Here is a 26,929-nt window from a genome sequence, read left to right as displayed (position 1 = left end):
CCAGACAATCCGCCCGTGTGTACGCGGCCTTACATGTGTTCCATTCAGATTTTTTTCCAGATCCCACTGATGGAAAGCATCCTCACAACATGATGCTACCACCATTATGCTTCACGGTGGGTGATGTTATATTCAGGGTGATGAGAAGTGCTGGCTTTCCACCACACTTGGATGTGTCTGCTATATGGACTGGAACCCACAGTTTGACTTTATGTTAGAAGGAAACAATAACACAATTTTAGGTCTTTAGGTTTCAGTTAAGCAGATGATATTTGTGTTTCTCAAATGTTGGCATTCTGACAATTTTAAGAATTGTATAGCACAGTTTAGCATCAGATAATAGTGTTTCTGAACCCTAAATATGTAAAACTGTACAAACAAATAGCTACTGGAATGTTTTCAAAATGAAAAGGAAGATCAAAATATTTCCTGCAATTATACATGGCCAAAGGGTGTGTTAACTCTTCAACCATGAAATTATGACGTTTAAGAAAGGTCCCTAGAGGTGTCACAACAGGAAACACATTCTTCCATTGCTAGATCTGTGGCGTTCTCTGTAATGACACCATATAATAATGAAAACAGAGATATCATCGCCCATTACAAGTATACCCAAAGCCAATTCAATTCAATTGAATTTTGAATAAAGTAGGGGAGGTATGAAAGCTGCAGTTTTAATTTTTTTTGCCATCTATGTCTTATTAGGGTGATTTTTCTTTTCTTCCTATCCTGTAAACTGAACAAGAAGGGAGAGGATATCTTCTCAGTATGAGATCCCCTCTTGGGGAGCTGTCACAGAAATAAGTGTCCCCATTGAAAGATTTACTCTCTGTTCCTGTTCTGATGACAAATGAAAACTTTGAATTTACCATCACTTTTATTCCCAGTGACCATAGGCATTGCCAGGGCTGGCTATTGAGGCTAAAGCCCCAAATCTGGAGCCCATAGCCCTGAGTCTCTTGCCGCAGGGTCCCTGCCTAACCAGCGGGCTTCATTAGAGGTGGGGGAGAGAGACGAGCAGGCGACAAGCATAGATAACGTCATCTCTCTCCGCCCTCACAGCCGGGCCACTTCAATGTGGGAGCGATGTGCGGTGTGGAGCAGAGAGATGACATCATCTCTCACTGCCCGCCCTGCATCTCCGCTCCCCTGCCTTCACTAAATGGACCAGTGCTGCCAGCCTGCCACCAATGCAGCGACAATGGCATGGTGAGTGCCAATCCACATCAGTTGGCAAGTGACAACCCACATCTAGTGGCAAGTGACAATCTGCTAATGCTGGCAGGTGACGTGGCAAGTGACAATCCGCATCAGGTGGAAGGTGACGTGGCAAGTGACAATCTACAAATAGTGGCAAGTGACGTGGCAAGCGACAATCTGCAAATGGTGGCAGGTGACGTGGCAAGTGACAATCTGCAAATGGTGGCAGGTGACATGGCAAGTGACAATCCACACCTGGTGGCAGGAGACATGGCAAGTGACAATCCACATCTAGTGGCAATCCACATCTAGTGGTGATGTGGCAAGTTAAAAAGCTGCATCTGATGACAGGCAACGGTGGCAAGTGACATGCTGCATCTGGTGGCAGGAGATGTGGCAAGTGACACGCCCAGGTCTCTCACTGATTCTGCATTATGGTGAGTTGAACCACTTCATTATATATTAGAATGTAACAATAGAAACAATGTGCTTTGATTACCTTGACACCATATCAACCATGATGCCATGATGATTGAAACGCCAACACCAGCCTTTGCCTGCAAGAAATTGCTTACCACTGGCGTGCGCCCAACCCCCCCAGGCCTGCAAAAAGGTTGGTGACTGCTGCTATGGTCTCCAGCCCCAGATATTTTGCAGACCTAGCAATGCCCCTGCCAGTGACACTGATCAGGACAACCGGAGAAAGTGATTCTCCCTAACAGGGACACAGAACTTGTGCAAGGTTTTTTTTTATTGTTTTCTTAACACATCACCACTCTGCCCAAATTAAAAAAAAAATGTTTTGCCTTTAGTTGTACTAATCACTGTGGTGTGCATGAAATAAAAGCACAGCATGCAGTGTTTTATTACATTTGATAAACTATGTCCATGTGCTTCAGGGGTACAAGGCTTTGGAATGCCAAGTGACGATAACGAGGTCTCATAAGCATCAAACTTAGAGAATATGGAAGCCAGACTGAACACAGTGACACCCTCTTTTCTTTTGGCTGGCGTCACTCAACTGTTCCAGGCTCTGGAGAGATCCTGACTTTAATGTTGGGATCCACCCAGATACCTGATGGGCAGCTGAGAGCCTGAGTCAGCCACTCTTACCCCCTCCATGGCTCGTTGCTCCTGTGAGTGCTTGAAAGCTGAGAGCCGCTGACAAAACCAAAATTTGGGATTGTCTTTTACTTTGACTTTCAATGATAATGGTAAACAGGACAAATAGAGGATGAATCTCCTTAATGGGGGCACAGACAGCGATAAAAACTGACAGGTGTTCTAATCCCTCTCCAATCCAAAACAAAAAAACGTTTTGCCTTTGGTTATGCTTTCTGGATCATCATAGTCTCAACCTGAACAGTTCAAGTTTGTGATTGGTTTACTTTACTTTTGCCATTTTTTGGGTTAGAGGGGTTCCACTGTAGCCAAGCTATTTCTTGGTACTACTACAAGAACATGGGCTTCTTTAACAGTATGTAGGAGGCTGAATGAAAAAAAAAAAAACACATGCAATTGTAGAAGGAGCCAGGTATTCCCCAAATAGTTTGAGGTATGTCACATTACCTTTTTATACCCATAGAAGTTTGTGCATACAGGTATAATTTTGGTATTTGTTTAAGATAAAAAAAAAAACTTTAAAACAACTGAACCTTCTCAGGACCATACATAATTTTGTTTTCTGGGGAAGGTTCAGCTTTCGGCACCTAGAAGAAAATGTGGGTGTGACAAAATTGCACTGTGGGACAGTGCAATTGGTTAAGAACTTGAGCCTACTTGCTGTACATAATAATATATGGCACCATCCCTGTACCAAAATAAATTGTTTAATTAGCCACAAGCAAGAGTTATAACAGGGGTTAGGAGTGCATAATACGCAGCATGGGTCAGGCATGCAAGATGCACAGGTCAGTAGACGGTGAATAAAAAATAAATGAGCAAAAGCCAAAATTTCCTCGGTACAGATCATGCCCCCTCTGACTAGTACATATCATCTCCCTTTTTAGTTCAACCTCCTTTAAAGCTTGCACTAGTACAGCTTCCCTAAGTACAAATCCCCTCCACCAGTACAACTCCTGAGCACATGTTGTTACAGAAGGGGTCACCTCAAAGCCACCCGGAGTGTCGTGACATATACAAACAGCAGCTTGATCAAACCTATTATTTTCATATGAATAGGTTGTTTTCTCCCACCCTCACATCACAATGCCTGGGCCTGCTGATAGGTAGCACCGTTGGACAACAACAAGGTACCCAAAACGTGTTTGATTCTGTGTGTTTCTGAAAGACCTGGTTATTATTTCATTGCTTCTCTTACAAAGTTTACAAGTTTGTTCTTAGCAGTAAAGTAACGTTATAGTAATTTATATACAGTGTTTATGTATATTTACATTTATGGTCAAAAATATGGCCCATCATGGCATGCTGAAGTTCACCCTAGAATTACTCTATGAACATTAAACAACCATACTGTATAACACATGTACCTTTATAAATAGCACCACGTTTGACATCTTTCCGGGTTATCTGATTGACCAGCAATCTGCACTTGAAACTGCTGCCCATTTACGAGTGACACCATGCAACCCATGCAATTTATGGTGTCATTTGCTCCCTCCCACAAGCTATCTACGTCTTTGACAGTTTTAGAGCACAAAGAAAACATTTACCACTCAGGCTTTGCAATTACAAGGTGTAGATAGAATTGGGGGACTAGGTGAAAGCATGGGTTACAGGGTGCCACTTGTAAATGCCTGCAAGTTCTGCTGTGCAATTTATAAATATAAGTCTAAGGGTGGTAACTAGTTGAATAAAGTTTAAAGCGATAGCTCATTCAAATGCCTGTGTAAAAAAATGAATATGGATCTTCCAATATATAAAAAAAAATGCCTACCTTGTTTGAAGCCATCTCACTAACTGAGTGTCTGGTCTGCAAAGTCTCCAGCTGGTCCAGACACCAATCCAACTCTTCCAGAGTTTCGATGGCCAGTTTCTGAACAGCATCCTCTATGGAGGAAAGAGAAGGAGGCATTTAGACTGGATGATGGTGATACTTTGTTTCAATGCAAAACCATGTCCAGTTTTCCACGTGTCTTGTTACTGCTACCAGGGATCACAAAAGTTATGCTTTAAGTATGCTAAAAGAAACTGCAAAATTCTAAAAAATGTTCATATAGTTTCCCTTTCTGTGAAAATTGCCTTGCAGTGTTGCAGGTGCCAAGAGTCTTTGACATACGATAATTTGCGTTGATCAATCCACTTTCTCTTGTACTAAACAAGTACTACTAATTTAAGCATTTAATTCCTCAGGGAGTCCAAAGTTTTAAAAAGTTCATATCTGCTTCTGGCTTTTCCATCTTCAGAATATCACACTTGTCACAGTAATTATTTTGCAACAATGTACACACCAAAGAATCTCCAACAAGCAGTGAAATATGCAGAATGTCACACAGAGATTTGTAGAGACAAGTTCTGATGCTGCCCCTAATGCAGCATTACCTCTAAGCCACAGAAATGTAGGTAAACACTTTCTTCTTGCAGCTTCAGAAATGCAGTAAAAAAAGAATAGATAACTAATAAAAATACAAAATGTGATCCTTCAGCAGCAAGATCCTGAGTTTAAGCAGAGATGTAAAAATGCATTAGGTGTACATATTTGATAGATGGCAACGCCATTATAGGGTTTCCATAGCAACTAAAGTGAACCAAGGTTATCTTCAGCAGGAGGAGGACCCTTTCCTATTGCCCCCTTTATCCGTGAGAACAGCAGTTTAAAAAAAAAAGTATAAATCTTCTGGCATAAAATGTGTGTGCTACAGCTTTATATGTTATATATATATGTATTTATACATGAAATGTGTGGAGACAATGATAAATCCTAGTTAGTAAATGGAGACCACTACAAATTTAATGCTGGGTTACGTCTGTGCCATGCTGTGAGTTATCCGATCACGATTTTGGTGATAGCAGTCTCCCCAGGCATAGATAATGAGAGAAAGTAGAGGAGGAGGAAACAGAGGATGAAAGAAGGGATACCAGGCCCAAATCACCATGGCAACCGACCTGCAAACTAACTGCAGTCCACATTAACACTTGCATGGCCATCAAGGCCTGCAAAGCAATTTATAATTCTTTGATTACATCTTTTCATTGTTTTTAGATAATAAAAAGGATGTTTGCAACCTGGAGATTGCCTTTGAATGGCTTTACACTAAAAACTGCACAGCAGAATATATCTGGAACCTCACAGTGTCTGATTTAGGATTCTGGGTACAGCTCAGTGCATAACACAAAAAAACTCAAGATTACAGATGAGAATCAAGTTGGCCATACGGGGGACTGTTTTTTTTTTGTTTTGTTTAACCAGCACGTAAAAAAAAAATACCCAATTTCCCCTGTCCACACAGTCAAGGTGAATGGGGAATCCTCCTTGTGTCATTGTATTCTCCCCACCCCCCCCTCCAACAGAATACACTGATCAGCACAGCAGACTATTGCCTGTGGTGCTGATTTAAGCAAAAATATACTGACATGGCGGTTAAACAGAAGTCAATAAGCAGATCAGCTTCTGTTTAACTGCAGCGGCCGCGTGTGGATTGAAATTTCAATCTATGTATGGCCAGCCTAAGACCCCTTTCACACTTGGGCGTTTTTCAGGCGCTTTAGCGTTAAAAAAAGTGCCTGTAAAGCGCTTGAAAGAAGCCTCATCTGCAATCCCAATGTGAAAGCCCAAGTGCTTTAAGAGCCCTTTCACACTGCCAGCGCCCGAAAAATGCTCGTAAAGCGCTGCTTAAACTAGCGGTGCTTTACCATCGTTTTTCGAGCACTAGTGGATCGCTTTTAACCCCTGCTAGTGGCCAAATAAAGGGTTAAAAGCACCCACAAAGCTCTGCTGCCAAAAGCGCTTTGCAGGCGTTTTGCAGGAGCTTTCCCATTGATTTTAATGGGAAGGGGCGCTTTAGGAGCGGTGTATTCACTGCTCCAAAAGCGCTGCAAAGAAGCTGCTTGCAGGACTTTTTTTGACTCCCTGCCAGCATAGCGCCTCAGCGTGAGAGCACTCGGGCTTTCACATTGGGATTTCAGTTGCGGCTTCTTTCAGTCGCTTTACAGGTGCTTTTTTTTTTTATAGCTAAAGCGCCTGAAAAACGCCCCAGTGTGAAAGGGATCTCAGTGTGAAAGCACTCAGACTTTCACATTGGGATTGCAGATGAGACTTCTTTTTAAGCGCTTAACATGCGTTTTTTTAACGCGAAATCGCCTGAAAAACACCCCAGTGTGAAAGGGGCCTAAGACTAAAGTAGCCAACAGATTATGCAATTATCTTTCCTTCCACCATGGGTGGTAGAGAAGAAAAATGCCAGATTTTTCCATCAACACAGGGGGGATCCTTCCTGCAATGCTATTGTGTTATACCAGCAGGAACCCCTATAGCCACCAGCAGTGATCGCATTAAAAAAAAGACAGGTTGGTTGTACTGAAGTTGATTGATAGGTCGACTTCAGTACAACCAACCTGCCCATAGATTGAATCTCGGTTTTTCCCTGCTGAAGCAGCCGAGATTTGATCTGTCAATGTCCAGCTTAAAGCGGACCTTCAGTCATTTTTTTCAACTTCCCATCTATCTGTTTTAACTTTGACAAGTAAAACATTTTTTTTTCTGCCAGTAAATACCTTTTACAGCCCACTTCCTGTTTCTTGTCTGGTAATTAGCCTAGGCTTATGACCTCATGCACAGCTCTCTATCTCTCACTCTTGTGAGCGTTTGCCAGGAAGGGAGGGGGGATGAGTCATAAGAGGGCCAACGAGAGCTGCAGAGCTGGAGGTGTGCCTCTCTGTAATCCAGGCAGCAGCTTCAGCTGCCCACAGTTAAAATGGCTGCAGCCAGACTTCGTGAAGGAACATTTCTGCAGAATATTTGGCAAGCACAGAATCACAGTATATATAAAATATTATGTAAAGTGGTTGGAGGGAAGCTTCAGAATGGCAAATATGTTTTTATTACAAATTATATGAGCAGACTGCAGTTCCTCTTTAAGTTTAAATGTTTAAAAGTGTAGCAACTCAGTTTAGTAGGTACATTTAGTTGGCTCCTCTGTAGGCAGAGGAGCTGGGGTTAATTTGTTTTGTGTTAGCTGGGCAGAGCTCCAGGGATTGGGTCTCTGTTACCTCCCTCTGGCTTCCGGAATGTGCTGGATAATTCTAGAACTTAGAGGGTGGAAGAACAGAGGCTAAAGTCTAAATATTAATGGAGTCCTCACCATACCCCAGGGCAAGGCCCAGAAGGTGGGGAGAAAGGCCATAAATGTTCTGGATCCTGACCATGTGGGAGTCCAGGATCCTTAACTAAGGGACAGCTTAGTGACCATTCACAACCAGGAAAGCTACCCTACACCTCTAGCTGGGGATTCAAGAGCAGCCATGTGCATTAGCATGTATCTACAAAGTATCACTTGTATTCAGCAGTTGAAACTTTTGCTATCTGTTTTGCTGTACCATCAATCTTACAGGAGGACAGCTTTCTAAGGCTTATTCCTAGCAGCCAGAAAGTTAGTAAGTCCTTACAGTGCTGGCTTTCCACTCTCCATCCAAGTTATCCCAAGCAAAAACAAAACAAACATTCCCTGAACTGATTCTTAAGTTTGCATGAAATTGGAAAAAATTCCTGTTGCATGGCTGTGTGCATAAGGGAGGACTTGAACATCCAGCGGCCCTTACAGGGGTAGTGCTACAAAAGTTCAAAGGAGTGATCAGAGAGACTGAATTACTTTATGTGGCATATAGTGCAAACAAAATTCTAAAAACATTCACCTGCATTTTATTGGTATGTGCATGTCATAAGCTTGCAAGATTTTGACTGAATGGGGTCCAAGGTAAGACCTTAACCCTGATGTTATCACTTCTTTACACTTCACAGCCCAGTCTGTGGCTTATGTACACAATGAGGGTTATTTAAAGGAAACTCCACTTTGCACTGCAAGTGCACTTGGAAATAAAGTCACTGTAGATCTGAGGGGGACATGCATAGAAAATCAAAAACAGCATTTTAGCTTGCATATGATTGGATGATAAAATCAGCAGAGCTTCCACTCATTTCAGATCTACCTCTTAGATTTAGAGCGACTGCACTTTCAGTGCACTTTCAAGTGCACTTGCAGTGCAAAGTGGATTTGCCTTTCGTAAATAACCCCCAATAACTCTTAATTTTGACTAGCATGCTATTTAATTTCCTGTTCTAATGTATTCTGGAGACATGAGGCATTACATGCTGTGTCTAGACTTTATCAAAATAATGAATGAGTTTTCCCCAATGGCACCTGGTGCTGTATATTATGTTTGGAGGGTCGGTCGCTCAGTCAAACCACCCCGTTGCTCGCTTATCCCTCCACCAGCCCCGCACTTACCCCATCTAGGTCTCGGGTAGCTTAGGCTCCTTCCTGCGTCTCCTCCTTGGCAGCTTCCTCCTCTGCAGCTTCACCATGCGCCTCTGGCTTCACGGTGGCTTCCTCCTCCACGGCTTCCCTTGGCGGTCAATACGATCGCTTCTCCTCTTGGCCAATCAGGTCTTAAGACCCACTTCCTGATTGGCCGGGAGGAGAATCAGGAAGACAATAGCAAATGTTAATTCTCTATTATCACACAACTGGGTGGGCTCAGGACACAGTGCTCTGCGCCCTGAGCCCACCCTTTTTGGAGCCAATTAGAGCTTCAGGCTCTAATGTGCTTAAAAAAAAACATTGAAATCCATGCATCAGTCGCCCTGCGTACAGATTAGAGGCCGGGCGCATGGTTTAGGGGGTGGCGCCCCTGGGCCTCTTATGGACGGGCCACCACTGGTTTTCCCTTCATCTTCCCAAGAATATAGTCCCACACTTCATTGATTCATTTTTCTAAACCCGGTACCCAACATTTCTAAAACTGAACATCGGTCCAAAAAATATTTATGGGGAATTAACAAAGTAGTACAACCCTAACACTTGCGCCACTCTTCTAAAGTTTAGGCGCAAGCCTTTTGTTAATTAGTAGCAAGCCGTTCTCTGTCTGTTTTGTGTCTGTCACAGACATGGCATAGTACAGCTAGTTCTGCATGCTCCAGATTCCTCTGCCTATCCCTGTCCCCACCCAGCTGAGTGCAGGAGTAGGAGGAGGGCTCTGCTCATATGGATAGAGAGAGGGATGTGAGCTGTCTGCTGAGCCGGGGTAGAGTGATTAGGTTCTCTATGTTTTGCCAAGGTAGAGGCTCCTGTGGAGGGGGGTTTGGGATCCTCCACTGTGGAAAAACCTTCCCTCCTGTGACATCTTTTATAAATTGGTCAAGTGCCTCCTCAAACAGACGTCTTTCTTGAAAAGTGTGAGGTGTCTTTTAAAGGTGGCTTCAGCTGGCCAGGCTTTTAGCCACAAGATTCAACACATGTAAATGTAGATTAGGGCCATTCTGTAAATTTGTCTCATGACATTTTCTATGACATCCATACAAAAAAAGCAGACAGTGGTAGCTGCAATTACTCCTAAAGCATGATCATGGAAGATAAGGTCATGTTGCTTGTTGCCCTAGTACAGTTGGCTGCAATTTGACATACTGAAATTGCAGCAAGAGTTGGTTGCAGGGCTGAAACTGCCAAAGTAAAGAGAACCTTTTATAGAATGTCTCAAGCATTCTATCTGCAGAATTTTGAAAGAAGGAACATCTTCAATAGATACATTGAGATGTTTAAGACTGACACAGCAGGATCAGCTACTGGAATAGACCACTATTTAGTGATATATATTTTTTTTCACTTGATAGAGTCCAGCAAAGAAAGTCCTTTCTAAAGTAATCCAATAAGCATAGATTTCACATTCTATCTGTTCATGAACAGGGAATGTTTTTGATGGTTTTACAGTTTTTTTTTTCCCCAAACGGGAATGGCAAGATGGAGGAGAATCGAGCTCTGCAATGCCAGGGCACCAGCAGTGGGGTTTTCTACATTAGCAAGCATGTTGCGTAAAGCTTCCTCTTCAATAATGCAGCAATCTGAGGAAGGAAAATCTTCCACAGTTTCTTCTAATGCTGCCTTGATGTCCTCTTCAGTTTCTTTCGTGTATCTGCCTTGTCTGCAGATAGACAACAGATGTAGCACTCTGAACAGGGGAACCCCCAATTGAAGCTCATGGATAGAGTCCACAGATGGGTGCTCTGGCTCTGATGTCCTCCAGACAACAAGTGAGCAAACAAATGCAGTAAGTGAGCCGGCAACTCCAAATACGTATAGAAGATTTATTCCTTACATGAAGAGATTATACAAAAAGGCTGACATGTTTCGGCTGTGCTGTTATCAAAGCAGTTTGCCGAAACAGGTCAGCTTTTTATATACTCTCTTCATGTAACAAATAAATCTTCTATACGGATTTGGAGTTGCCGGCTCACTTACTGGATTTGTCTGCCTCGTCTAAGGCATGCATATCGGATTCTGACTCCAGTAGAGAAATGGGAGTAGAAGAGGCATGGTGCTTATGAGCCCTGGGCACAGAAGATGGTTGTGTTTAAAGCTGTTATTTGTCTGAGCAATTGCGACTAAGGCTTGGTTCACACTAGTTAATTCATTGGAATGGGCTGCCTTGCCACGTAAAACACACAAGTAAGGTGCATGCACCTTTTTTAAAATGTGGCCGTAGGGAACCCGCATGGTCTTTTTGACCATGTGGTTCCTGCTCTCATGATTGCACTGTACACTGAGATGCGCGGGGGTGCTATTCAGAATGAATGGCAGCCACATGTGTCTCGCAAGAGCAGTGCAATTTGGCTGCAAGTGCAGGAATCAATGCTACAACATTACAGGCCGTCTCCACAGTATGGAGCTCAGGTATGGCTTCCAAGGTTTACAGAGGTTGCTCTGATCCAGATACACTTTTTGGCATTATTATTATTATTAAGGCGTTTAAAAGATAAGTGACCTGCTGCAGTACCAAGTAGCAATGGCATGCTTCCATCCCGGGTACATTATGTAAAAAGAAAAGGGGAACAAGTGGGACTTTAAACGAAGCATGTCGATTGAAAATAACAATGTATGAACACATGTGAATAAAATGATTTAGATTTAATTTATAATCAATAGCCACTAGGGGTTGTCCAAGATCGGAATGCATACAATAGTAGTACAGTAATATAAATATGGATATACACTCAATGTATCTTCATAATAGTAATCAGAGAATCTAGAAGTATAGACAAATCAATGGACATACATGGATGCAGTTCATAACAGAAATGCATAAATCAAAAATCATAAAATCACATGAACGAGTGCAAACTCAATAAGACAAAAGTTGATATTATCAAGGATTAAAATAAGCTTAGGTAGGCATCCTTAGTTTGAGAACCCGACGCGTTTCTTGGCTTCTTGCCAGTCATCAGGGGTGGGATGCATGTTTTTACTAAAAAAGCAAATAAATATGACAAATGTTAATATAGGCGGAACCTCAGTTAAATAGAGAAAATATCAAATTGGTCCACTTGATTGATAAAGTGACTTACAAAATAGCCCAAAGATTGGGCAGAACTTCCAGCAATGGGAACTGTTAGAGCTGGGATAAAACCGTCTCATCCGGGGTTGAGGCAGGGTTCAGACCATCCCCCAACAATGTCAGGGGGCAGGCCAGGGGGAACCGAAACAGACATCCTCAACACAGGTCCACTAGGTACTAAATGTATATGTGTGTTACCCAAATCTGCGAAAGAAAAAAAAGAAAAGAAAAGAAGAAAAGTGTGATGGGTCACAAAAAAAAAAAACAAAAAACAAAAAAAAAACCCCAAAAGCAGGACACTGAGTGTTGGATTGAACGTGTTGAATGAATATAGCTGATGGCTGAAAAGTGTGTGTGAATGAGATATACATGAATGATTGGGAAATAGGAGGAGACTAAATGTGTGTTAAATAGGTGGGAATGGATGATGGGGAAGTACACAATCATCCAATTCAAATGTGTAAAAAAGTCTGTGCAGTGCTCTGAATGAAACAATGTATGTGCAAAAAGGAGAGAGGAAAAACGAAACAAAAACAAAAAAAAAAACAAAAAAACAAAAAACATGCATAAAACTATTACCCATATGTAGAGTTAAGGAGTGATCTCTTCCTAGTGGAGCACAGTGGAGGAGTGAACTGTCTGTCTGTCCCAGCTCATATACCCCAGGCTCTGGGCGGATCCCCGCCAGCGTCATGCATGATGTCTTTTGCAGCTGTGAAAAGATGAGGGAACACTCACAGCTGAGGATAATCCATACCTCAGTGGGTGCCCCTCCATCTTAGCTGCAGCATCAGGTGGAAAGACAGAAGGAAAAAAAAAAAAAAAAAAAAAAAAACATAAAAACAAACAATAGACTCCCACCTTGCAGTGTCTATTGACACCACTCGAGGGGCCCCTTTATGCATGGCGCCGATGCGCTGAGATCGAACCCCACCACCCCCTGTGATCCACAAAGGGAGGTAGGGAGGGAGCTGAGCGCATCGCAACCCCGAAAAAATGACTGCAACATACCCAGCAAAAACAGCCCATATGTTCAATTGATTGATAAATAAATTCCAGGAAAAACAAAAACTGGAAAAAATAATATTAAAAAAGTTCTCAATAACTGATGGAAACACATATATAAATAATTTCAAACCGCAGGTTTCGGGTTTATAAACCTGCGGTTTGAAATTATTTATATATGTGTTTCCATCAGTTATTGAGAACTTTTTTAATATTATTTTTTCCAGTTTTTGTTTTTCCTGGAATTTATTTATCAATCAATTGAACATATGGGCTGTTTTTGCTGGGTATGTTGCAGTCATTTTTTCGGGGTTGCGATGCGCTCAGCTCCCTCCCTACCTCCCTTTGTGGATCACAGGGGGTGGTGGGGTTCGATCTCAGCGCATCGGCGCCATGCATAAAGGGGCCCCTCGAGTGGTGTCAATAGACACTGCAAGGTGGGAGTCTATTGTTTGTTTTTATGTTTTTTTTTTTTTTTTTTTTTTGTTTTTTTTTTTTCCTTCTGTCTTTCCACCTGATGCTGCAGCTAAGATGGAGGGGCACCCACTGAGGTATGGATTATCCTCAGCTGTGAGTGTTCCCTCATCTTTTCACAGCTGCAAAAGACATCATGCATGACGCTGGCGGGGATCCGCCCAGAGCCTGGGGTATATGAGCTGGGACAGACAGACAGTTCACTCCTCCACTGTGCTCCACTAGGAAGAGATCACTCCTTAACTCTACATATGGGTAATAGTTTTATGCATGTTTTTTTTTTTTGTTTTTGTTTCGTTTTTCCTCTCTCCTTTTTGCACATACATTGTTTCATTCAGAGCACTGCACAGACTTTTTTACACATTTGAATTGGATGATTGTGTACTTCCCCATCATCCATTCCCACCTATTTAACACACATTTAGTCTCCTCCTATTTCCCAATCATTCATGTATATCTCATTCACACACACTTTTCAGCCATCAGCTATATTCATTCAACACGTTCAATCCAACACTCAGTGTCCTGCTTTTGGGTTTTTTTTTTTTTTTTTTTTTTGTGACCCATCACACTTTTCTTCTTTTCTTTTCTTTTTTTTCTTTCGCAGATTTGGGTAACACACATATACATTTAGTACCTAGTGGACCTGTGTTGAGGATGTCTGTTTCGGTTCCCCCTGGCCTGCCCCCTGACATTGTTGGGGGATGGTCTGAACCCTGCCTCAACCCCGGATGAGACGGTTTTATCCCAGCTCTAACAGTTCCCATTGCTGGAAGTTCTGCCCAATCTTTGGGCTATTTTGTAAGTCACTTTATCAATCAAGTGGACCAATTTGATATTTTCTCTATTTAACTGAGGTTCCGCCTATATTAACATTTGTCATATTTATTTGCTTTTTTAGTAAAAACATGCATCCCACCCCTGATGACTGGCAAGAAGCCAAGAAACGCGTCGGGTTCTCAAACTAAGGATGCCTACCTAAGCTTATTTTAATCCTTGATAATATCAACTTTTGTCTTATTGAGTTTGCACTCGTTCATGTGATTTTATGATTTTTGATTTATGCATTTCTGTTATGAACTGCATCCATGTATGTCCATTGATTTGTCTATACTTCTAGATTCTCTGATTACTATTATGAAGATACATTGAGTGTATATCCATATTTATATTACTGTACTACTATTGTATGCATTCCGATCTTGGACAACCCCTAGTGGCTATTGATTATAAATTAAATCTAAATCATTTTATTCACATGTGTTCATACATTGTTATTTTCAATCGACATGCTTCGTTTAAAGTCCCACTTGTTCCCCTTTTCTTTTTACATTATTATTAAGGCAGTGAAGTTTATTGAATAATCCAGAGATAAAATAAAAAAAAATTGTTAAAATTATTGTTGTTGCTTTAACCCTTTCATGACTAAGCCTATTTTTGGCATTTGGTGTTTACAAGTTAAAATCCATATTTTTTGCTAGAAAATTACTTGGAACCCCCAAACATTATATATATTTTTTTAACAGAGACTCTAGAGAATAAAACGGCGATTGTTGCAATATTTTATGTCACACGGTATTTGCGCAGCGGTGTTTTAAACTTTTTGGGAAAAGTTTAAACTTTTTGGGAAAAGGGACACTTTCATGAATTAAAAAAAAAAACAGTAAAATTATCCCATTTTTTTGCATAATGTGAAAGATAATGTTACGCCGAGTAAATAGATACCAAACATGTCACACTTTATAATTGCACGCACTTGTGGATTGACGACAAAGTACGGTACCTAAAAATCTCAATAGGCGACGCTTTAAACATTTTTTACGGTTACCAGGTTAGCGTTACAGAGGAGGTCTAGTGCTAGAATTATTGCTCTCGCTCTGACGATCGCGGCGATACCTCACATGTGTGATTTGAACACCGTTTACATACGCGGGCACGACTTCCGTATGCGTTTTCTTTGCTTCGCGAGCTCGCGGGGACGGCGGGCGCTTTAAAATTTTTTATTTTTTTTATTTATTTTAAAATGACTAAATTGTTTAAAAAAAAAAAAAAATTTGATCACTTTTATTGCTGTCACAAGGAATGTAAACATCCCTGGTGACAGTAATAGGCGGTGACAGGTACTCTTTATGGAGGGATCGGGGGTCTAAAAGACCCCCCACCCCTCCTTTACACTTCAATGTATTCAGATCGCCGAAAATGGCGATTCTGAATACCGGATATTTTTTTAAAACCGGCGCCATTGGCAGCCGAGTAAACGGGAAGTGACGTCATGACGTCGCTTCCGTGTTTACTATAAGGAGGAGACTATGAGGCTTCGTTACAGTTCCTCCCCAGCGCCCGGAGGCATCGCAGCAGGAATCGGTGCTCCCGATCAAGCGGGAGCACCGGTAACAGCGGCGGGAGGGGGGGACGTCCCCTCCCACTCCTCCGGCATAACAGCCGAGCGGCTTTTAGCCGCATCGGTTGTTATGGCTGGATAGCCAATCGCCTGCTAAAAAAACGGTACTGGGATGATGCCTGCAGGTGCGGGCATCATCCCGGTATACCCCCCGGAAGCCGAGTACGCACATCTGCGTACGCTCGGGAAGGGGTTAAAATGAAAAAAAAAGGTAAACGTACTTGCTCTGTGCAATGATACTGTACAGAGCGGCCCCTTGAGCTGGGCTGTGTACATCCATTGACACCTACAGCGTGGCTCCCTCCTCTCAAGATTTGACTCACAGCAGCAGAAGCCTATGGCTCCTACTGCTGCATGTGTCTTCTTTGAGACCAGGAAGAGAAAGCAGCACTTGGGAGGACTCAGGTAAGTGTTTAGGGATGGGGGGAAACAAGTAGTGGTAGAGAATGCATTAAGGTGAAAAAAAGTTTTGACTTTAGAACCAGTTAAGCTAGGAGTGATTTCTCCATGAAGAAGAGGTCCATCGTGTTGAAACACTAGCACAAAACTGAGGATACACTGAGTGAAGTAGGCTTATAGGGGATGCGCCCAGTTAGGAGTCAGAAGTTAGGAGGACATCAGAACACTTGTTCCAGGTCAGCGAGTCAGGCCATTGGACTAAATGACAGCTGAGCAACTAATATTTTCATAAGACAACTGACAGCCTACATATATTTCTGGGTGCAGGTATCCCACAAAAAAGTGACAAAAACAATATTCCCTTAGAATCCACTATAAAAGCACATTTTGCATATAAAGCACAGCAAAGACATGTAAGATGAATGCTTATTATTACAGACTTTTCTGCAGATTCCCAGTAATGTTAACAAAAAATTACCATACATTTCCTGTGTTTTATATACACTGTCTGCAGATTACATTCATGATATATTTGCCTTCCTAAAACATGCCTGATCTTTCAACAGAAAAAGGAAAAAAAGTATGTTTCTGTAGTTAGACCAGCCTAACTATAATTGTTTCTCGAACGTAAGTTGACAAGCAGAATACTCAAATCCCACCAGTGGTCCCTTTGGGATTTCACCCTAAATGGAGCCTAATCATTAATCTTTATGAAATGGATAGGTTAAAATAAGGATCATGTTTTCACTTTGGGGTTTGCAGGAAGTAAAAGGCTCGGAGGCCTCTTGGGAATAGAACAATCCTCAGGATAAAACTCCTATGGAATTTTTTTAAAGGAATGTCTGGCGTCAGTGTTTCCAGTGGGGTCATTTTTGTAATTTCAAAACAAACACAGCTGGGCCTATTTAATTTGGTAGAAGAAGTGCATTAATATGTGTAAAGTGCAGTAACCCACAGCAACCAATAACATTTCAGTTGGCTGGGATTGCATAAGAAATAACATGACATGTACAGTTGTGCTCATAAGTTTACATAACCTGGCAGAATTTATGATTTCTTGGGCATTTTTCAGAGAATATAAATGCTAACACAAAAATATTTCTTTCACTCATGGTTAGTGTTTGGCTGAAGCCATTGTTTTGTGGTTTGGTTTCAACAGAACCCCTTATTTTCCTCTTCTTGATTAGAGTTTAAACACTGCTGATTGGCAGTCTCAATTCCTTGGGTATCTTTTTATATTCCTTTCCTGTTTTATACAGTTCATCTACCTTTTCCCGCAGAGCCTTTGACAATTATTTTGCTTTTCCCATGACTCAGAATCCAGAAACGCCAGTGCAGCACTGGATGCAAGGGTCTGTCAGGATCCAGAAACACATTGACTTTTTATAGACACACACTAATTACAAGTAAACTGATCACAGGTGAGGATGGTTACCTTTTATTAGCCATGCAAACCCCTTTGTGTCAACTTGTGTGCATGTTATCAGGCCAAAATCACCAGGGTGTGTAAACTTTTAAACAGGGTCATTTGGGTAGTTTCTGTTGCTATTATGATATAAAGAGAGTAGAAACAGTTGATTGATAATAAATGGCTTCAGCTAAACACTAATCATGAGTGAAAGAAAAGTTTTTGTGTTATCATTCATATTCTCTGAAAAATGGCCAAAAAAAATCATAAATTCTGCTAGGGTATGTAAACTTATGAGCACAACTGTAAATGGGTTATTAGAATTAATATGGACTAATTGGTCATGGATTGCATCATTTAGAACTTTGCCATTAAAATTTGCCTATAGAAATATATAATATGGAGAAACAGGCCAATTCTCTTAATTAATGCAATGTATTAAATACATTAAAAAGTGTGTTGCAGTAAATAAATTAGTTTGTATGTCTTCAGTATGGCACCAGTGTGATGCCTTTTCATAGCAATCTTATATGTGCAAAAGTTCTTGTGTATCAACATCAAATTCGGTTCCTCCACCTTGTGAATAAACCACCACCAAAGATTAAGATGTACTCCTTACCAGAGAGTATTGACCACCTATTACGGGGGTCAAAAAGGGCTCATGTGTCTCATCTGCTCTATCTATGGTCACTCCTCAGTGTAGGGTAGATGGGGGGGGGGGGGGGGGGGGTCATCGATCTATCATGTGGAGATGATATTCCTATTGCCTCTGTCCATATGGCTCAGTGGAATATGATAAGATGCCAAATAGTGTAAAGTCCTTTTAAATTGGGCTTTATTGTGAGTAATGCACTTTACATGCCATTACATTTAAAACAAATGTATCTTCCTTAGCATAGACGTTTGTTAGCTCAAAACAAAAAAAGGATAATAGAAAATGATGCCTTAACCCGACCGGTTTCATCGCAAGAGGACTTCTTCTGGGCATCTCCCCCTGTCATCGCTATATATAGTTCCGGTGTCCATCCAAGCCTCGCTTTCACCTCGTTCACTCTGCGGTTCTTCGCTCTAATCTAAGCCTCATTCGGCTTCACCACAATATTAATGAGAACCAAGCCTCTCTCTGATTATGCTTCTCACTCCAAAAGAGCATGCTCATTGGCTGGAATCATCCCACAGCAGAGAAAAGAAGCCTATGTCTCCTATCTCATGTATTAGCCAATCTTAAACTACCCCCAGGATATTAGGAGGCCAGAGCAGGTTTAGGCAGTGCACCTTTACATACAGTATTTCACAATTTTGAAAATATTTTATCATATCTTTTCATGTGACAACACTGAAGAAATGAGACTTTGCTACAATGTAAAGTAGTGAGTGTACAACCGTGTAAATGTGCTGTCCCCTCAATAACTCAACACACAGCCATTAATGTCTAAAGCGCTGGCAACAAAAGTGAGTACGCCCCTAGGTGAAAATGTCCAAATTGCGCCCAAAGTGTAAAAATTTTGTGTAGCCACCATTATTTTCAAGCACTGCCGTAACCCTCTTGGGCATGGCGTTCACCAAAGCTTCATAGGCTGTCACTGGAGTCCTCTTCCACTCCTCCATGACGAGATCGAGGAGCTGGTGGATGTTAGAGACCATGCGCTCCTCCACCTTTCATTTGAGGATGCCCCACAGATGCTCAATAGGGTTTCGGTCTGGAGACATGCTTGGCCAGTCCATCATTCTTACTCTCAGCTTCTTTAGCAAGGCAATGGTCATCTTGGAGGAGTGTTTGAGGTCGTTATCATGTTGGAATACTGCCCTGCGGCCCAGTCTCCAAAGGGAGGGGATCATGCTTTGCTTGAGTATGTCACAGTACATGTTGGCATCCATGGTTCCCTCAATGAACTGTAGCTGCCCAGTGCTGGCAGCACTTGTGCAGCCCCAAAACATGAAACTTCCACCACCATGCTTGACTGTAGGCCAGACACACTTGTCTTTGTATGCCTCACCTGGTTGCCGCTACACGCTTGACACTGTCTGAACCAAATAAGTTTATCTTGGTCTCATCAGACCAAAGGACATGGTTCTAGTAATCCATATCCTTAGTCTGCTTAATCAGCAAACTGCAGGCTTTCTTGTGCATCATCTTTAGAAGAGGCTTCCTTTTGGGACAACCGCCATGCAGACCAATTTGATGCAGTGTGCAGCGTATGGTCTAAGCACTCACAGGCTGACCCCCCCACCCTTTTAACCTCTGCAGCAATGCTGGCAGCACTTATATGTCTATTTCCCAAAGGCAACCTCTGGATATGACGCTGATCATGTGCACTCAACTTCTTTGGTTGACCATGGTGAGGCCTGTTCTGAGTGGAACCTGTCCTGTTAAACCGATGTATGGTCTTGGTCACCATGCTGCAGCTCAGTTTCAGGGTCTTGGCAATCTTTTTATAGCCTAGGCCAGTAATGGCGAACCTTGGCACCCCAGATGTTTTTTAACTACATTTCCCATGATGCTCAACTACAGTGCAGAATGCATTAGCATCATGGGAAATGTAGTTCCAACACATCTGGGGTGACAAGGTTTCCCATCACTGGCCTAGGCCATCTTTTTTGTAGAGCAACAGTTTTTTTTTTCAGATCCTCAGAGAGTTATTCACCATGAGGTGCCATGTTGAACTTCACCAGTATAAGAGTGAGTGAGAACGATAACACCAAATTTATCACCCCTGCTCCCAGTGTCACATGACACTGGGAGGGAAAATGGCTAATCGGGCACAATTTGGACATTTTCACTTAGGGGTGTACTCACTTTTGTTCCTAGCAGTTTAGACATTAATGACTGTGTGTTGATTTATTTTGAGGGGACAGCAAATTTACACTGTTATACAAGATGTACACTCACTACTAGGAGGATGTCATCTATACCCAACGTGGGACTGAATTGGTCCTGTGGGCTAGATATATTGATGACATATTTGTTTTAAATGCTCTATGGTCGGAGTCAAGAGGAATATTGTCTTCACATGATGGATGGATGATCCCCCTCGTCTACCCTACACTGAGGAGTGACCGTGGATAGAGCAGATGAGACACATGAGCCCTTTTTGACCCCGGTAATAGGTGGTCAATACTCTCTGGTAAGAGTACATCTTAACTTTTGGTGGTAGTTTATTCACAAGGTGGAGGAACCAAATTTGATGTTGATACACAAGAACTTTTGCACATATAAGATTGCTGTGAAGGCATCACGCTGGTGCCATACTGAAGACATACGGATTCATTTATTTAGCGCAACACAATTTTTAAATTTACTTGTTTATGTGATAATATATCACATCAGTGGTGCTGCTAATTACATTATTTAGTTTGGGATTTTTACACAAGCACAGTTTTATTTTGTTTTCTATTTCAATGTACTAAATAAGCCAAATGTTATTTTAATTATGAATGCAATCATGATTAATGCATCAATGTGTATGTACGCTTTGGTGAATAATGCCTATGGCATGATACCAGCATATAGTCTGTCAATTGACAAGACTGCAAGGAAACCTGCTTAATTTAAGAATGACTACATATTGTTACATAATTCTAGGAAAAACACACCCAATATAATGTTGGATGTGACCATTTCTAGCAGGGCAAAGGCAGCATAGCCTGTGACACAAGCCACATGAAAAAAGGACAGGTATAAAGCTGTTTTACATATTTAGCGAAAATAATGGCTTGTACTCACATGTGTTAATTGCTTTTCTTTCACCTTCCTTCCTGTACATACTGTACGTTTTCAGTGTCTCCTTGGCACTTTGTGCATATCTGACACTAATGACAATTAGTAAACAATGTACTGTATATTATTGGCTAAACATTTCTACCTTTTCCTAAGGCTTTCCATATAAGTAAAAGGTATTTTTCTGAAAATATGGATACATTAAGAATGCTTTTTATACATTTAAATGCAGCATTCTGTATCATATAATATTTAAAGTCGAATTCCAGGATAAACATAACTAGCCATAAAATGCTCCCTCTAACTAATACTAACCTGTGTGGGAAAGATGTACTTGCCTGTTATCAGGCTGCTTCGGTCAGGTCACATGATCTAGCTTCTCTGTATCAGCCAGCAGTGGCTGCAGGGGAAAAGAGGGAACGGTGGACAACGACTGCACCATGGGAGCCTATAAGTGATGTCATCGCTCTTGCCTTTCACAGCTGCTGTGGGTTGCTTTCTCCATTCTCCTGCAGCCGCCGCTGGCTGAACAGGATCATGTGATTGGAGCAGGCTGAAAATAGGTAAGTATATACATCTTCTTTATGCAGGTTAGTTAGTAAAGGTGTTGGGGGGGGGCTTTTTTTAAAAACTAGTTAGGTTGTAGCTGTTGTTCTACTTTAAGGTTAGTATAAATATTCTTGTGAAATCATTACTATGGTGGGGTTTTTTTCTTACATACCTGATAAGTTTGTTTTACAGGCTGTGGGTGGGTTATTGATAGATGATCTCCTGGAAAAAAAAAGGAAATATATCATTGGCAGGACAGTGGCTAAGTGGTTAGCACTTCCACCTAGCAGCACTTGGGTTGTCTGTTCAAACCCCAACCACAGCACTACCTGCCTGGAATTTGCATATTCTCCTTGTACCTATATGAGTTTCCTCCCACACTCCAAAGCCCTGCTGGTAGGATAATTGGCTCCTGTCTAAATTGGCCCTAGTGTATGAATTAGGGACCTTAACCACTTAAGCCCCGGACCAATTTGCCAAAGGACCAAGCCCCTTTTTGCAATTCGGCACTGCGTTGCTTTAACTGACAATTGCGCGGTCGTGCTTCGTGGCTCCCAAACGAAATTGGCGTCTTTTTTCCCCACAAATAGAGCTTTCTTTTGGTGGTATTTGATCACCTCTGCGGTTTTTATTTTTTGCGCTATAAACAAAAATAGAGCGTCAATTTTGAAAAAATTCTATATTTTTTTTAACTTTTTGCTATAATAAATATCCCCCAAAAATATATAAAAAAACATTTTTTCCTCAGTTTAGGCTGATACGTATTCTTCTACATATTTTTGGTAAAGAAAATCGCAATTAGCGATTATTGATTGGTTTGCGCAAAAGTTATAGCGTTTACAAAATAGGGGATAGTTTTATAGCATTTTTATTAATATTTTTTTTTCTAGCAATGGCGGTAATCAGCGATTTTTATTGTGACTGCGAAAATATGGTGGACACATCGGACATTTGTGACACATTTTTGGGACCATTGTCATTTATACAGCAATCAGTGCTATTTAAATGCACTGATTCCTGTGTAAATGACACTGGCAGTGAAGGAGTTAACCCCATACACTGCTGCCTAGTGGTTATGTATGACGTTATGTGTTTTTTTTTTATTGTAGGGGGGCGTGGCCTGGCATGTAACGTCACTGATCGCCTTTCTCTATATCAGGGAACAGACGATCGGTGACAGCCACACAGGGAAGCACGGGGAGAGGTTTGTTTACACAGACCTCTCCTCGTTCTCCAGCTCTTTGACCCGATCGCGGGACACCAGCGGCGATCGGGTCCCTCGGTCACAGAGCTCAGGACCGGGTCGAGAGCACGCCGCCGGCGGTGCGCTCCTGACCCACAGCTGGGCACTTAAAGAGCAATGTACAGGTACGTGCTTGTGCCTAGCCGTGCCATTCTGCCGACGTACATCGGCGTGAGGCAGTCCTTAAGTGGTTAAACTGTAAGCTCCTTGAGGGCAGGGACTGATGTGAATGTACAATATATACCTGTAAAGCGCGGCGTAAATTGACGCGCAATATAAGTACCGGTAATAAATAAATTGATACATATTATTTATTTTCTAATTAATCTATTTTTACTTGATTCAGACTGACTTGCTTAATTAGTGATTCATAACTAGAAACAAAACAAAAATTAAAGTTGTGTTATACCCCCTTCCGCTTCCCTCACTTCCTGACCCAGAGACACAAAAGAAAGAATGTGAGAGGACAGGGGAAATTACAGAAATAAGGCATTTACAGAGAATCTAACCCTTCCATAGATCCTCAAAAATTGAAATATTTTCTGGCTTTAGTTTAATTTGAAATATTCTCCTTGAATTAATTAAATGTTCACAGACACATGTTCTAGCAACATGTTGTTTTTTTTTTTTAACAAGCTTTGGCATTAAGTTATAGATATACAGCAATGTTTGCTAAATCATAACATACAGTACCTGCCTCCCACTCTAAACGCAGGTTATATAACGATGGCTGGCAGCAAAGAGAAACTATTTTGCTGATGCAAATGTGCAAGTAAACAATTAATTGTAGAAGAATCTAAAAATGATAATGATGGTAAAAAATTAACTGTGTTTTTTATAATGCAATACTTTTCTAAGTAGTTCTTACATGATATTAGCCTGCTATAAAGCATACCTAATACAATACATTGCCCATTGCAATCTAAGAATGAATGTTTGCAAAGGGGACACTGTCCATTTCTCACACATTGATATATAACTGAATTTATACTTTTTTCTGCAATCTTATGAAGACTTCATCTTTTATTCAGTGTGCTTTAGATTAGTTTGGTTATTGTTTTTTCACACACTTATTGGGGTTGTGTGTCATTTGAGCATGATTAGCACCTCTACTTGTATTTATGAAATATGGAAGGATTGTCCCTTTTCATAAATCTCCCATGCCCTAATTCTTTACAGGCCATTTGATCTCATGCTGGTAAAACTTAGTGAGCAATTGACACCTTTCCAGAACCATTGCTGGTGGAAAGAATTTTACTATAATGAATTACAGCTTTTTTTTTTTATACAGGATTCATGGTAATATATGCCTGCGTAGATAGTATGGGCTGCTCTTTTGTTTTATCTGAGCAATGACTGCATCCTCCTTGTTTCACATCACACCAGATCTATATTTTACTCAACACCTTCTCCTCTTTTTATTAATATATACCAGTGATGGCGAGCCTTGGCACCCCAGCTGTTTTGTAACTACATTTCCCATGATGCTCATGCACTTTGTAGTTGAGCATCATGGGAAATGTAGTTCCAAAACATCTGGGGTGCCAAAGTTTGCCATCCCTGATATATACCATATATATTTTTCTTCTTCTTCTTCGTCTTCCTCTTCTAGTTACCTTTATAGACTCACTCCTCTTCTGCTTTTGTTCTGTTACTTCCTCTCCCTGTTTCTCTTTCATTATTTCCTCTGTACCTCTCTACATTTGCCACCACTCTTGGTCTCCTCCTCTTATAGTACAGTAATGAGTTTGCCTCCACCATGCCTCCTATCTCTCCACATTGACTCACCTGTTGATGATATCCTGCTCGTCAGTCCTGCCTACTTAAGCCATCAAGCCCCGATGATCTCTGCCTTTGCCTTCGTCAACATCACAGAGACTCTCCAGTGTTCCTGTTAAAGACTTGCTTGGCTGACATTCCTTCTGGCTCCAGATCCTGCTTGTTGTTTCACTATGCTGATCCCTGGCTCCCTGACTTTCTGGCTTGTCTAACTATCCCTTCCGGTTACTGAACTTTGGCTATGTTTTTACTACGTTTTTTTTTCTATTTACTGTTATTATAAAACAAGTGCGATTTAACTGTACTTCTGTCTCGGTCTGATTCATGACTGTTTCTGACAGCCTCACTGTTGCCTGCAGACACTCATTATTGTACCACCCTCCAGCCCTTCAAACAACAAACTGTCTTCTGCTACAGCCTAATATTTCATATTTTGACTCATCAGTCCATAGCACCTTCTGCCATTTTTCTGCACCCCAGTTCCTATGTTTTCATGCATAGTAACGCTGCTTAGCCTTGTTTCCATGTTCTGTGCATGAAAACATAGGACCTGGGGTAGTAGATGCTGTGGACTGATGAGTCAAAATTTGAAATATATGTCTGTAGCAGGAGGCAGTTTGTTCTCCAAAGAGCTGGTGAGCGGTACAATAACGTGTGTCTGCAGGCAATTGTGAAGCATGGTGGATGTTCCTTGCAAATGTGGGGCTGCATTTCTGCAAATGTAGTTGGGGATTTGGTCCGGATCAATGGTGTCCTCAATGCTGAGAAAGTCAGGCAGCTACTTATCCATCATGTCATACCATCAGGGAGTGGCCCCAAATTTGAGAAAATTAAGGAATTCTTGAAACTGAGTCGACTTTCCAAACAACTGCAGTATATTTCAGGACACCATTACCTATTAATTGGTAAACTCTACTTGTTACTAGGAGTCATCCTTTAATCATGTCTCTCCTGAAAAAATAAAGACCACTCACTTGTTAGATACTCTGTCCTGAAGATGAGTTAACATTGCAAAGTTGCTCCTCACAGTTCGTAGGCTAGCCAGAACCTAGGTGTAAAGACAAAACATAAACAGAAGAAGGAAAAAGAAAAGAAGTAGGAAACTCATTCCCATATTTGTGCCATTACCCAACAGTCATTGCAAGCTGTGTTGTAGAGAGATACACTGGACACACAAAGTGTGACACTGGAATACTTTTAATTACCACCAGTAATACAAATCTCCATATCTCAAATGAATTTTCTTAAATCATTATTATTGCCTTAACTAGTGTATAAAGTGTACAAGAGATTTAACAAACCACATCTATGCAACTTCTACTCTGGTGGCATTTCAGTTTACAGTGTACATGTTTTCGTGTTTTAAAGTACAATATACATATCAGCCAAGCATTCCACTTTCTGCCCAGCATGTCTCCATTGAACAAGTTTTCCTAGCCCCGCAAGGACAACAAGAGGCAACCCCGCATACAAAATAAGCAACCATTTTTCCTATTGCAAGAAAATGTCCTCCTAGTTTTGGAAACTTCAAAATGCAATAGATGGTATGTACTTCATTAAGAAATCCTTTTCTTACCTGTGCAAATGGAGTTACTATCATGTCTTCTCCGTGCCTAAAGATGAAAGGAAAAGTATTAGCATATACAAAGATCATGTGAAATTAAACAGAATATTTTCAGTTGCACTTTATATTAGCGGGTGTATTTATAAAAATCTTGCATACTGCATGTGCATGTACATTTTTTCAGTGCAAATGGGGCAGAATCAAATGTTCTCAATGTCTGAATACAGAAAATACTGCATTATGGCCACTAGATGGCAGTGAAGTGCATACTTCTTTGCTGTGAGAGACAACGCCATATAATGGCTAAAATGTAGTATTTCCTGTATTTACACAATTGCAGAGAATATATTCCACAAACATTTGATTTTTTTTTTCTGTTTCGATGGACAAACAATGCAAATATTTTAGAAATACATCCTAAGTGTTAATAATTAACCCACAATGTGAAAGAATATATAGTTGACGACCAAGTAAGACTTTACAATCCACTTTCAGATTTATAGATTTATATAATCCAATAAACTTTTTCCTCTTCTGTCTAGGTGTAAAAATTACAACTTATAGTTGTGTTGAACAACAAGACATGTTCTGTTAGAAACTGATATTTCCGCATTGGGTGGATGCCATTCAGTTCAACCAGCTGTTGGCTTGTTGAAGTTCTCAGGATTTTTTTTATCATAGGTGTA

The 26,929-nt window shown here is 41.1% G+C and overlaps 1 protein-coding gene and 2 long non-coding RNA genes across 3 annotated transcripts in view; 1 reads left to right on the top strand and 2 right to left on the bottom strand.

Annotated features, from left to right (window-relative positions):
- Nucleotides 1-26,929, bottom strand: part of PDE4C (phosphodiesterase 4C) — a 142,481-nt gene that overhangs the window by 65,228 nt on the left and 50,324 nt on the right. Inside the window, exons 3-6 of the mRNA XM_077478431.1 lie at nt 26,256-26,292; nt 25,654-25,727; nt 21,830-21,879; nt 4,097-4,209 (exon numbers count right to left, since the gene is read on the bottom strand). Of these exons, the coding sequence (XP_077334557.1) occupies nt 4,097-4,209; nt 21,830-21,879; nt 25,654-25,727; nt 26,256-26,292 (274 nt within the window). The remainder of the gene's footprint in view (nt 1-4,096; nt 4,210-21,829; nt 21,880-25,653; nt 25,728-26,255; nt 26,293-26,929) is intronic.
- LOC143974700 (uncharacterized) lies at nt 11,258-11,854 on the bottom strand. Its single transcript, XR_013272268.1, has 2 exons — nt 11,714-11,854; nt 11,258-11,613 (listed from the first exon to the last, which is right to left on the bottom strand). It is a non-coding gene; the product is annotated as an uncharacterized LOC143974700 (long non-coding RNA).
- Nucleotides 13,843-14,439, top strand: LOC143974699 (uncharacterized). Its single transcript, XR_013272267.1, has 2 exons — nt 13,843-13,983; nt 14,084-14,439. It is a non-coding gene; the product is annotated as an uncharacterized LOC143974699 (long non-coding RNA).

Source organism: Lithobates pipiens, unplaced genomic scaffold, assembly GCF_037356315.1.
Source record: "Lithobates pipiens isolate NorthernLeopardFrog02 unplaced genomic scaffold, aLitPip1_a1.2 Scaffold_13, whole genome shotgun sequence".
Lineage (NCBI taxonomy): Eukaryota > Metazoa > Chordata > Amphibia > Anura > Ranidae > Lithobates > Lithobates pipiens.
This window is presented reverse-complemented; position numbering and strand designations above follow the sequence as displayed.